Genomic DNA, 13,499 nt, shown 5'->3' with positions numbered 1-13,499 from the left:
AATATATTTCTTACTAATAGTTATTTTAATTTTGACAATTGTAACAAACGTTTAACTGTTTAAACTGTTATCATTATTTTAACTACTAAATGATTGTATTTAATTATATAATTAATTTTAATAAACTTGATTCTTTGTTCACCCCTCTGTATACTATGTGGAATAATCTCGGTTAAATAGAAGTGGTTTACGTGAAACACATTCACACTCTTCATCGTCGGCTGACACTGCTACACAGACGATGAGATATATTCAACTATTATTGTTCACATTGGTCAGTATAAAACGTAGCATTTTTTAGAATAGAAAATATACAAATACAATGGGTAGAAATGCAACAAATATGGCAGCGGAATTCTTTTACCCGAATTTATCAAGTTAGAATGCTATGTAAACTTTAAAAAAAATGGATTCGTAATGGCATTCCTGTAGAATGGTAATGGTGGTATCCCGCCTATTTACTTGTTTCATAAAAAAACTAAAGAAAATCGGGTTCTGCCTTGAAAGCGCAAATTACAAGCATTTAATTGTTTTGTTTTGGAAATTTACAGGCCCTTGTATTCTCCCATACCAATGGCAAATCACACGAGTGGGTGGCTGAATACGGTGAATGCAGTGCCCCGTGCAATGGAGGTACGTATAGGTGGTATTCGTAAACAAAATTGTAATTTTGTTATCCCCATGTATTAATTTTATGAAAAAGTGTATTAGGCCTATACAGTATACTTAAACACAAATAAAAGTTTGAGGTAGATCTCGACTACCACGCCCACTAGCACACATTGAACGGTATGCACTATTCGCATAATTACATCATGTATTATTATTATTATCCAAGGTATTGAGTTCTTGAATAGAGTTTGTTACTCGACTGGGATAGATCGGCAAAAGGTTGCAGCTACCTACTGCAAAGCACCTGGAATACCAGATTTAGTGGCCGCAGAAACACGCCCTTGTAACGCAGAGCCATGCTCAAGTAAGTATGTATGCCCTGGGACAGCCCAATGTACCATGGGGTAATTTTCTTTTTCGCAAGAAATGTATATTCACTCAAACGATATAGAATGAAACTTCTATTATTCAGTGTGTGACCGAAAATACACGAGTGAAACGGGTGTTCTGACGTCCCCTTATTGGCCAGAGAAGAATGCCATTCAGCAGTTCTGCCGTCTTCAAATAACTGTTGCAGCAACGAAAAGAGTTCTTATAGCCTTTGAAAAATTCATATTGGAAGGCCTGCAGCTTCAATCTAATGTTGGGTTAACAGAAGCGAAAGTTTGCACTTGTGGGAACCTTGTCGAGGTATGGTAGTGATATGTCCAAATATTGTAGTGATATGATGTCATCATTTCCATTATGGGCACATAGTCTTAAGATATTACCCGAGTAAATCGTTTTTAGAACTTGGTGGTTCAAGATATTAGTGATTATAATTATTAAATGGCAAAACTTTTGGAATTCTTGCCCATAAGCACAAGTGATTTAAACCATAAATACATAATAATACATAATAATAATAATAATACATAATATACACTGTTTTGTAATACGAATATAACTTTATTGCAATCAAACGAAAGATTGAAGTTTAACAAAAGCGTTTCACTCAGAAAAATAAAATGCAATATACAAATATAAAAGACATTCAGAAATGTAGAACATACAATCAAAAAATTAAAACAAAATTACAATTAAAAATCACTTATTATAAAAACAATAAATATAAAATTCAAATTGTTAAGACATAGGCCTGCAGGATAAAAATTTAAATTTCTTGCAGATATCTGACAAGACATCAGCTCGGAGAATAAGTAGTTACTGTGGTACAAAGCAACAATTCTCCTGGATTTCAGAGTCTAATGTTGTCCAATTAGACTTTGTTACGGATCTGAACCTAGTTTTTAACCGATTTAAAGCAACGTACAGTACTGTAGACACTGCTCCTAGTAAGTCATTTTACAATTGTCGTTTGTTATCAAACCTAATGGTCCTGACGGAGAAACTAACAGAAACGGATTCACACTATTTATTATAGGCAGTGCATAATGAAAGTGACAGTTTTGATACTTATATTAAAATATATTCGTTTCAGCCTGTTATAAGTTTATTGACGTCACCTCGGACAAAAAACTTCGACAAGGGTTTATAACATCCGCTAAATTCCCGGATAATTATGACAATAGTTTAAACTGTGAGTATGTGATCCACGCTGACCCTCTGCATAGGATTGTCTTCTACTTTGACCAGTTCAACTTGGAGCCTAGTACGGGTTGTACAGCTGATAAACTAGTAGTAAGCCATATATTCTCTTATACTGTAGGCCTACTTTGTTTATTTTCTGTCGTCCCCGTTGCAGTGATCTTACTCTATATCATAATTTTAGTTTACTGTAGGCTAGATAACTATCTGCCTAGTAAGTTGCATTGATCTTCGTACTCTCTATTACCAGAATTTAGTTTACTGTAGACTAGATAACTATATCTCCCCAGTAAGTCGCAGTTATCTTCTTACTCTCTATTACCAGAATTTTAGTTTACTGTAGGCTAGATAACTATATCTCTCCAGTAAGTTGCAATGATCTTCTTACTCTCTATTACCAGAATGGTAGTTTACTGTAGGCTAGATGACTATATCTCCCCAGTAAGTTGCAGTGATCTTCTTACTCTATTATCAGAATGTTAGTTTACTGTAGGCTAGAACGATATCTCCCCACTAAGCTCCTATTATAAATGTGACGTCATTTTATAGATTGAAGATTTGTTGTCAAGACGCTCAGAAACCTATTGCGGCATTGTGCCACAGTTCTCATGGATGTCAGATAGCAATGAAGCAAGGATCCAGTTCCTGACGGACGACTCCCAAAAATACAAAGGATTCGTCATTGGATACGAGATCAAAGACAGACCACCTGCTTCTGGTAAGTTGGCCTAGATCTTTTTAGAATGGTGGTTACACGTGTACTAGAATCACAGCGTTTTAGCAGAACACTACAGTACAAACGTCATTGTTTTCAACAGAGTTCAATCTTCATATGACTGACAGTACAGGAATCTTCACGAGTCCAAACTTCCCAGAAGCATATCCAAAAAATTCTAAAGTGCAGTACTACATACAAGTGCAACCAGACAAATACATCATGATAACCTTCCACGAGTTTTGGCTCGAGAGTGAAGACACATTTACGTCACCGTTCGCGACAAACAGATGGAGACGCAGCACCACTAGTAGCCAATCACAAAGTCCACAGCAGACATTATCATGTCCAGATAAGATCGTGGTAAGTAGAACTAACTATGCTGAGCACCGGAGATTAAAGCTCAGGTACAGGCATGAATTTTAATCATAATATTTGGTTAATTGTAGATAAATCAAATATTTGTCACAGAAATCAAGATGAAAACACATGAATTTCCCTTAATATGGTCAAATACAACATTTTGTAAAATTCTTCCATAAAAACCAGGAAGACTTTTTTTCAGTAGTTAGGTAGTTAACCTAATGTAATAACATGTCTGGTGACTCCCTAGAAGGTTAAAAAAGGTGGTGGATATACGGTGGATAATTTTTGCTATAGCATGAAAATAAAAATCTGAAGTTGAATAAAAATACCAGAAATGTAATATTCAAGTTATATTACCTATATTTAGTCATCTGATAACATTTTTTACCACACCATTTATTTTTCATAACTTTTTAAAATGCCTCTCTATTTACAAAATTTGTGTACAAAAGAATAGAGATTTTACTGTGTAATTTGAACTATCCCCCCACTGATAAGAAAGTGCTTATTTTCAACAAGCTCGTGTAACACAAATAAAATCGCAAAAATTATGAAACATAGGGGAAACTATAGATCGATAATTATTGGAATGTATGATTAATAGAAATTTTTTGCCCGCACCTGGCCTTTAAACTAAACTTAACTGTAACTGCGACATGATCAGTTCCACGCCCCATAAGAAACTGCGCCGCGGAAATATTTGTCGCAACCAGACATAAGATCAAAGAACTGTTACGAGTTCCTATCTTGGCAAGGCTTTGGTAGAATTAGTAAAAATTAAAAATTACAAAACTATTATAACCAGTGTATATTTTTTTTAGGTGAAAGATATTTACTACAGCAACTTCTTACTGGATACGTATTGCGGACAGCAGCAAGAATTCACGTGGATCTCACGAAGCAATGCCGTAATTGTGACGTTATCTTCGGATGCTAACGAAGAATTCCGAGGATTCACTGCTTCGTATCGCTCTCTCCAAAGGACACCACCAGCAGGTAAAAAACATTACTTACTGCCAAATTGAGAAAATAAACTTGCAATTAAAACATTTGTACCATACGCGAGTCCCACTAATGATTACTTTAACAAACTGTAATGTAATCAACTTCCTTGTATTTTAGATTGGGAGCTTATCTTTCGCAACGTTGCTGGAAATAATGAAAACACGTACAGCAGATGGACAGACCCAAGAGCTTACGGATTTTTCCCACCAGATATCAAGTCTACTCTATATAGAGGACTCTATAAAAGTGACCTAATGTTGGATTGGACTGAGCTAGGAATCAAGAGAGTAAGCCAGTTTGAATACTTCCGCAGTTTACCGTAACGTGACGGCAGACATACTTTTGCTTAGGCCTACTTGATTACCATGTTGATTTTTCAGAGCTAAATATTTATCTTCCATTACGCTAGTTAACTGCTGATGATTGTAATTATTACCTACCAGCTAATGAGATCTATACTGGGGTCATTTACAGTCTGGACTTCTCTTCTATAGTGCTAGAAAGGTAAACACAAGATGTTACCGATCAACCGTTTCAAATGTTTCCTATTCTTCTACAGATCAAAATAAACCTATACAAGGACGGGGTGGGTGTTCGGCAACTCCGATTCTACGCCGAAGAATCGAAAACCAACACAGATTGGTTCAAGTGTGAAAACTTGATCTACAGTCCTTATACAGACCTCAGAGCGTGTGATCTTACCGGTGACAACCGAAGAGTATTTGGTCTGCCATTTGAAATTGAGTAAGTATAACTTTAAATTGGTAATGTGGTTTTCACGATTTGGCAATAGTGAATTGATAACTGCCCCCAGTAGTAGCAGACGATACCTTATAAATTGCTCGAGATGTTCCACGCAGAACCTTGATCGCTAGTAGGCCTAGGCCTAAGTATTACATAAGCATACTTTATTTTGTAGGGACGGCCATGCAGCAGGTTCCAACTGTTCTTTCGGTAAAATGTGGTTTGATTTGGAAGACGTATCCGCTCCGGCTGGATTTTGCTACTATGAAACCACATCTGTCGGTAGGCCTTACTTTGCCTACAGCACACGAGACACTGCCGGAGACACTTCCAGTGGTAAGATTTCGAAGACCTACACTTTAGGCCTACTGCTGTAATATATTAAAAAGTGTCGATTTGAACATTCAAACACCTTATTTTGCAGGCGAGGGTATAGGATTTGCAGACATTTTTGCTATTTTCATCCAACGTGGTAGGTGCTTTTTGAAATATTGTAATTTCTGTTGCGTTTTTTCTTTGCTGCTGTTTTTCCTTTATGTTCTCGGAATAAAATCAAACAGCACTAATTTGGCTCAAATTACTTTTCCGTAGATTGTCACGACTATGTGGACTTGGATACCACTGAAACAGCAACGGTCAAATCTCGTCTGGTCAGAGGATTGTACATCAAGAATGAAGTGTGCGATATAACTGTACAATTAAAACCGGACGAACGAATCCTGATGCAGTTTACCCACTTCGTACTTCAACAAGGAGACTGCAACCAAGACTACGTAGAGGTAAATTCTATTACCAAATTCGGAGCCTCTCCATGGTCGATACGTTGGAACAATTTTAATATGATTTGCAGTCTCTATTTTATTAACATTTTTTCTAACCATAGCAGCAACCAATTTGGCCATTTTCTAAACTCTTTAAATTTATTTTAAGTTAATTTGAGCAGACAGTAAGGGAATTCTCTTTTTCACTGTATGAATCGAATTCATTTCCATTTTTTGACTGAATAACAATGATTACAGATTGAAGATGTGCTGTCCGGTGCTGTCGACAAGATATGTGGAACACAGGATCAAATGACGTGGACATCTTCTGGTAACAGCCTTCTTGTGAGGTTCCGGACGGATTCTACCATCGCATTCACTGGCTTCATAGCTACCGTTTCTAAGGAATTTAGAGACATAGAAGGTAGGCCTACACACAGGTTCCAATATGCACAACATGTTCAAATACTTCCAGAAATACTACAGACGTGACTGAATTTAGAGATACAAGCTCTTAATCTGTTGCAAAAGTATGACTCACTCGCACTCCATCTTTGCTTTGTTTTTAGTTGTTTTTATTCGGGTTTTCTTGCTGTTTTAGATTGTTCTGCTGTCAACTACGATGATGAAGGAACATTGGTCAATGTCGTTAAACCGTTACCAACCACAGGCTTCTTTTTAGAAGATTGTACAAATGTGATCCACGTTCACCCAAGCCAGAAAATTGTGATTACGTTCAGCGAGTTTGATTACCAATTTGACGACTGTCCCCAATTCAGAGTAAGTTTAGACAAATCTAGGAAAAAAAAGGATAATTCTGCTTTGCCTTATTACTGTACCCTACCTAGTGTGTCGACAGTATGCAATGTCATTCGATTTTTCGATTGTGCGTAAAAGAACTTTTCAGGGAGTTTGAATATGACTTTGCTTGTCATTGTGAAACGTTCATAGAGTTGTATTGCGGAGTGGTAATTTCTAGATTGTTTTCCCTAGATTGATGATAGAACTGATGACGCAGAAGGAATTGCCGTGTATGGAAGTCTGTACCCATTCTCTTGGACATCTCAAAGCAACGAGCTCATTGTATCTTACTGTGCTTTAACGCCTTATCGAAATTACTTGGTGTACAATGCAACATATAGGTCAATTTCTACTATACAGGCAGCCGGTAAGTCGACAACTGAACCTGTATATCTGCGCATGAAATAAACTCGGCGCGCAGCGCGTGACGTTTGCCATAGTTAATTAATTGGCTTCACATTTTTTTTATTCTATAGCTGTAATATCATTCAAAGATGCTGAAATTCCAGGTGTTTTTAGCTGGCCACAGACTACAGTGACAAACACCGACTCCTTCCTTATCATCCGGTTACATCCAAATGATCTTCGGCGTGTCATACTAACAATCTCGGACTTTGTATTATCTGATCAGTCATGCAGCAGTTTTATGAAGGCGAGTAAATGATTTTATTATTTTATAGGTTAATCTTTCTAAGGTGGGAAATCATATTTGATTTTTGTTGTTACTTTTCTTTTTATATCTTAGATTATTGATACAACAACGAAACGAGAGTCTATGTATTGTGCGACCGAATTTCAGCCTTTTACTTGGACATCTGACGCAAATGAGGTTAGGAACTTTTAATATTGCATCCTCTAACATTGGTAGTGTTTTCCATTATTTTCTATTGTCCTTAATCTCACCTACTTTGTATTTTTGCATTGAGAGGAGTTTTGTAGCTATAATATCTTCTTTTAAACATTATAAAAGTACTATTATTCTTATCTAAGAATGATTTTGTTAAAACTTGCAGGTTCTACTCCACTTCAAACATAACAGCAATGAACAACATCAAGTTAATGCCGACTACCGCAGCTATCCTCGCACACGTTTTGACTGTTAGTATTATAATAATATTGTTTACTCAATTTGTACGGCAACAGTATAAAGAAAAAGAAAAAAAATAAAATTAGAATGTGACAGTGAATTTGCAAGGGATACTAATTAATACTACATTCATTTGTTTCTTCTTTTTTTTTCAGATTACAGCTTTTTTACTCTCAATACGAATAGACGGAAAAGAGTAAGCGAACATTTGTAAGTATAAACAACAAGAGTACAAGTTAGCTAGCCATTCGTCATGATATCAGAAATTAAGGCCGAATGTAAATTTCCTTATTTTATTATTTATTTAAGTGTTGATGGCGGAAGTTTTACAAGCCCAGATTACCCGAAGAAATATCCAAATAACCGCAACTACGAAGAATACTTGATCCACGCACCGCCTAGCTACATTATCGTCATCACATTCAGCAAGTTCAGCCTAGAGGACGAAACGGTTACGGCCACGGAAATTAAATGCGAGCATGATTTTGTAGAAGTGAGTTAGATATTATTCATAGTGTTGTGCATCGAGGTACGTCTAATCAAGGCAATCTAACAGGACACTGAGCTCGCCTTACCAAGATGGGTACTCGTAACAGTCCTTTGATCTTATGTCTGGCTGCGACAAATACCAACAGTACTGTACTATGTATATATTCTCCGCGGCGCGCGGTGTCTGTTAAGGGGCGTGGAACTGATCGTGTCGCGGCCACAAATAAATCCACTCCAATGCTCAGGATCAGGATTTCCTTGGTCTAATTGGTCTGATATTAGAGGCTACCAATTGTACTCTATCTATCGTTATAGACTTGAATGGTAGCCTACCTTGCGTCAACTAGAATATCTCTCCCTCCCTCAAATGCATGACAATACAAAACATTCTATTGATTTTATTTTTCAGTTGTATGATATACAGACTGATCCTGTTGTATTCTGTGGAACTAAAAGTCCATTTGCATGGGTTTCTACAGGAAACGAAGTTCTCGTCAAGTTTCTATCGGACTCTCACACTGTGAAAACCGGATTTTTTGCGAACTATCATTTCCAACCCCGTTTATCTGGTCAAAGTAAGTAAATATTCTCCACAAAATGCCCCATTATTGTGTGTGGAACTAGTACCATCATCCGAGACAAATTGCGCTTCCGTAGGCTGAATTTCGTGAAGGTTTGCACTTTTGTAGAAACAACAATAATATAGACGTGCGTTACAAACTTTTCTTTAAGGTTGTGAAGGTCTGTTTACAGCAGATGTGGGTAACTTTATGTCGCCTGGCTATCCTCACCAATATGACAATAATGTCGTTTGTCAGTATCGCTTCCAGGCTGCTCCAGGCAAAAAATTCCTTTTCAAATTCTTGCATCTTGATATCGAAGACCATGTTGACTGCGCGAAAGACTTTATTACTGTAAGTATGGTTTGCCTGTCCCAAGTAAGGAGGATGTTAGGCTAAAGTTTCAAATTCATTAAAATCCTTCATATTACCAGGGAGAATATCTCCCTGATATTACACAGAATATCTCGATATTTGCTTAAGCACTCATTTTCCTTTTACAGCTGATTGATGTTACATCGGGAAAAGAAAAGGCGTTCTGTGGTTTTAAGCAAAACGCCCCAATTACTTGGGAATCCGATAGTAACCTTGTGTTTGGCAAGTTCTCCAGCAATGACCATTACAAGTTCTCTGGATTTCTGGCCACTTATGAAGTGAAGAATGTGGACACATCTTCAGGTAAATGAAAACGCATGAAAACATAATGTTATCTTTTTTTGACGATGATTTATAGCGTCGGTGTATCCTGACTACGAAATGATCTTTAGGCCTAGTGATTGCGATACTGTACACGTGCCTACACAATCTGTAATTCTTTCCTTTTTTGATAGAAAAGGGATTTTTTTTTCCAGCTTGTGTACAGAATTTTGATGGTATATCTGGTCACGTGTCTTCTCCATGGTTTCCTTCCTCGTACCCGAATGGTCACGTGTCTTCTCCATGGTTTTCTTCCTCGTACCCGAATGACATCACGTGTGTCTACACGATCACTGTTGCTGAGGGCTTTCTGATCAACCTATCGTTTGATTTCTTTGACATTGAAGAGAAGAATACAAATACGAATGCTTGTGATCATGACTATTTGTCGGTAAGATACTGCGCATTACTTTCTGCGCAGATCATATTTGGCTTTCTGCTTATTTCGTCTGCTTTGTGATTATTTACTAATCTAAAATTGTTTTCATTTAACAGATAACAAATCCAGTAAATTCTCAAGAAAACCAAATAATCTGCGGCAAGAAAGAGAATCTTCAAATTGGAATTTCAAACAATGTTGTCGTGTTGACGTTCCATAGTGATTTCATTAAAGTTGGGCCAGGCTTCTACATCACGTATACACAAACGGATCAGACTGGTATACAACCGATAACTACAGGTAAATATATATAAATGTAAATAAACCGCACAGTGTTATTGGAGAAGATGAGAAGCGAGTTTCAGAAAAGTTTCCGCAATATATTGTCCAAACGTTGCTGGTTCCCATTATTTTAACATGAACTATTATATTACAGGCTGTGATGAACAACTGACCAGTTTAACAGGTGAATTTACAACCCCCAATCATCCATTGAACTATCCACTGAACATGGACTGTGTTTATACGATTACCGTAGAACCGATTTACAAGATTGTACTCAACTTTGATCCATTCAATGTGGAATTTCAGGATACGTGTAAATACGACTTTGTACAGGTATGTATCTTTGCTATGTTTTGATGCGACTCCACATCCGAAGTATTTTTCATTTTTATCGCATGATGCCTGTATTACGTAAGGTTAGATTAAGGGTTAGGTTACTAGTAGATACACGTGAAACACATATGATGTTGCAACGTCACAATGGCATTTTTACAATTTTAGAATAAACTGAATGTAATCATTATTTGAATATTTAACTTTGGATCACAAGAGAAAATTTACCTTCGTTGAAAGTTTCGTCTTTATGTTGATAATAAACCTTTTTCATTTTTTTTCCATAGGTGGTCGATGAAGCCGGTGGTACCGACAAAAAATATTGTGGTAGATATTCAGATCCGTTGATCATTCATTCGACAAACAATAAATTGATAATCAAGTTTCATTCGGATAACATGACTCCGAGCACTGGCTTCCGAGCACGTTACGAGTCTTGGCTTCTACCTACATCGGCTCCTATCATCACTGGTAAGTAATAAGTTGTCCTACTTATAGAGGATGCCATTCTCAAAAGTGTTAATGGATTGTATTGTAGTCACGTCGTAGCTCCACGCATTATGTGAATTCCCATTTACTGCACACACAAAAATTGTATTATACATACATTCATTCATTTTCTTTATTTCGGATAGTACATCCATATGCAAATTATGCAAAAAACAAAGAGAAACAATTTCTCCAGAAAATATTATATATTATAAGAAACTTCCACAAAACCAATATCCTAAAATACCAATTTGCACCAACGCTGGTGTAGGTTGGATTGTGGAAGTAGTGGTTTGTCATGAATTCTGTCCTTAAAACTATTCATAGAATGAGGAAACATTGTTCGTTACAAACATTATTGCCATATAGCCTTGTCTTCTTATTTCCTATTAAACCTTCATTACTGTCAAAATTTGTTTTCGGAAGTACTTAAAGTTAGTGAAAGTTTGTTTGCAATTTCCATGCTTGTACCGTACTATTTGTGTGCCATGTTGGACACTGTTATCCCCAATTGTCATCCCCAATTGTCAATATTTGTCAATAATTATTTGTTAATTCCTTAGGTTGTCCCCATATTGAATTAACGCAAAAGACTGGAATTATTTCAACACCAAATTTTCCACGCAACTACGATTTGAACCTAGACTGCAGCATTCGTATCGCTCTACCAGAAAATCATGTTTGTGTCATACGTTTTGAAACGTTTGATTTAGAAGACGACGAGAAATGTAGCTATGATTACGTAAAGGTAAAATCTAGAGGTCTGAGCAGGCCTACTTAATTATTATCTTCTCGCTTCTTTTCCTCTGTTCTTATTACGGTTTTTCGCTATTTTTGCTATATTATCATTTTCTACCTTATTTACAGATTAAACGTATTTTTAGGTAATGGAATAACATTCTTAGCACAAGACTTAGCATGGAATTAGTGTAAACTTAGCTTGCATTTGGTAGTCTAAAGCTCTGTCTACACTATCAAACTAGTTTGACAAAAAAATGTGATGTTACCAAATGTAGTAGTGATATGCCCAAATATGGTAGTGATATGACGTCATCATGTAAATGGGAACATTTTTTATCACATAAAGTTTGAGAGAGCGCGTAGAGTGCATACAGAGCGTTACTGCCTGTTTTATGCAGATCTTTGTTAGGATTACGCCCCTCTTCATTTGCTGTAAATAAAACAAGTCTATTGAGATGAGATAAAATTGTTTTTGCTTGTTTTCAGTTGCTAAGTCTTCCAGGCGGAGAAGAGCATAAAATCTGTGGAAATCGTAATTCTTTTGATTGGACGTCGACTACTAACATCTGCCAGGTTGACTTCCACAGCGATGATTACATAACGAAAGGTGGCTTCAAAGCTACGTACGAAGGTGTCCAGATACAAAACATCATCCCAACTTGTAAGTAAGCCTGGCCGAACCTTCAATGTTATTCTCATTGCTTTTACAGTAGTGGCCAGTGCGTTGTAATACTATTAATCATTATTAGTGCAGCAGCAAGCAGCAAGTTTTTACTTTTATTTTGTTTTGTTTTGTTTTTCTTAGCATCTGAATGTGTCCAGACTCTGACGTCACAAAGTGGTTTATTCTCTTCACCAAACTATCCAAAATATTACGATCTAAACAAGGAATGCATCACCACAATCTTTGTCCCATATGGAAATGTAATAGAAATCACGTTTACTGGTTTTGAAGTTGAATTTGAGGAACTATGTAGTTGGGATTTCGTCCAAGTAAGTATCTTTGTGTATCTTTTAATTAGCAAGAAGGGGTTCCCTTTTCCCCAAAAGGTCATCGAGCTCTAGCAAGCACTGGGAAGGGATGACCAACGCTGTCGAAGAAAAGATTGTTTTAGGCCTGACTACCTTAAGATATGTAAGCGCCTAATTTGCCTGCCGGTTAACGTATAGGATTAACAATCTAGGCCTGATTACCATCACTTTTTCTGCTGGCCTAGTGTAGTTAGAAAAGAAAAAGGATTCGTTTGTTCCCTACGAGCTTGATTAGCTTCAATATCATAAATGATTGTGAAGATGATAATTGATAAAAATGACATCATATATGATCTGTGGCAATCGGCCACAGATCTCTTTGCGCCGAGACTACAAGTATTGTTAAACTGCACAGTCCCCCGTAAACACAGTAGGCCTATTTTACTTTACGAACTCTGGAAAGTATTTTAATGATACCTTATTACATCTTTCTTACAGATTACTGAATTACCATCGCAAGTTAAGTCACCAAAATACTGTGGGGCATTTGACGAATTTAAGTATAGGCCTACTTCAAAATCGAACAAAGTTAAAGTTGTGCTTTCTAGTGATGAGTACGTGTCAGCGAAAGGATATTCAGCAAGTTATAAAACCATCAGTCACTATTGAAGTTCAAAAAGCAATAAATAAATTATATATTATTAGGCCTAATTGCTATGAATTTGATTGTCGAACGATTATATTATATAGAAAGAAGTAGGCCTATTTACAAATAGAAAAATGCCAATAAAATTATAAAAAATATTGTTTGTATAAATTGTTATATTAGTTTTTTACAGTAGGCCTACATAGGCTAAATCAGAAATATATAAACAAT

General features: G+C 36.5%; 1 protein-coding gene across 1 annotated transcript; it reads left to right on the top strand.

Annotated features, from left to right (window-relative positions):
- The first annotated feature begins 221 nt into the window (after positions 1-221).
- On the top strand, positions 222-13,439 carry LOC144847614 (cubilin-like). Its single transcript, XM_078704061.1, has 33 exons — positions 222-274; positions 552-633; positions 839-976; positions 1,085-1,302; positions 1,781-1,946; positions 2,093-2,292; positions 2,749-2,917; positions 3,018-3,277; positions 4,102-4,276; positions 4,403-4,572; positions 4,845-5,029; positions 5,205-5,365; positions 5,454-5,501; positions 5,621-5,808; positions 6,049-6,214; positions 6,392-6,570; positions 6,784-6,958; positions 7,068-7,243; positions 7,337-7,420; positions 7,605-7,689; positions 7,834-7,888; positions 7,988-8,171; positions 8,577-8,742; positions 8,900-9,081; positions 9,231-9,405; positions 9,579-9,814; positions 9,919-10,102; positions 10,239-10,420; positions 10,708-10,891; positions 11,473-11,657; positions 12,137-12,311; positions 12,456-12,643; positions 13,121-13,439. Exons 1-33 carry the CDS (start codon positions 242-244, stop codon positions 13,289-13,291), a joined length of 5,325 nt encoding a protein of 1,774 aa, XP_078560187.1. The 5' UTR covers positions 222-241; the 3' UTR covers positions 13,292-13,439.
- Positions 13,440-13,499: the final 60 nt, after the last annotated feature.

The sequence above is a fragment of the Antedon bifida genome, chromosome 7, assembly GCF_963402885.1.
Source record: "Antedon bifida chromosome 7, ecAntBifi1.1, whole genome shotgun sequence".
NCBI lineage: Eukaryota > Metazoa > Echinodermata > Crinoidea > Comatulida > Antedonidae > Antedon > Antedon bifida.
This window is presented reverse-complemented; position numbering and strand designations above follow the sequence as displayed.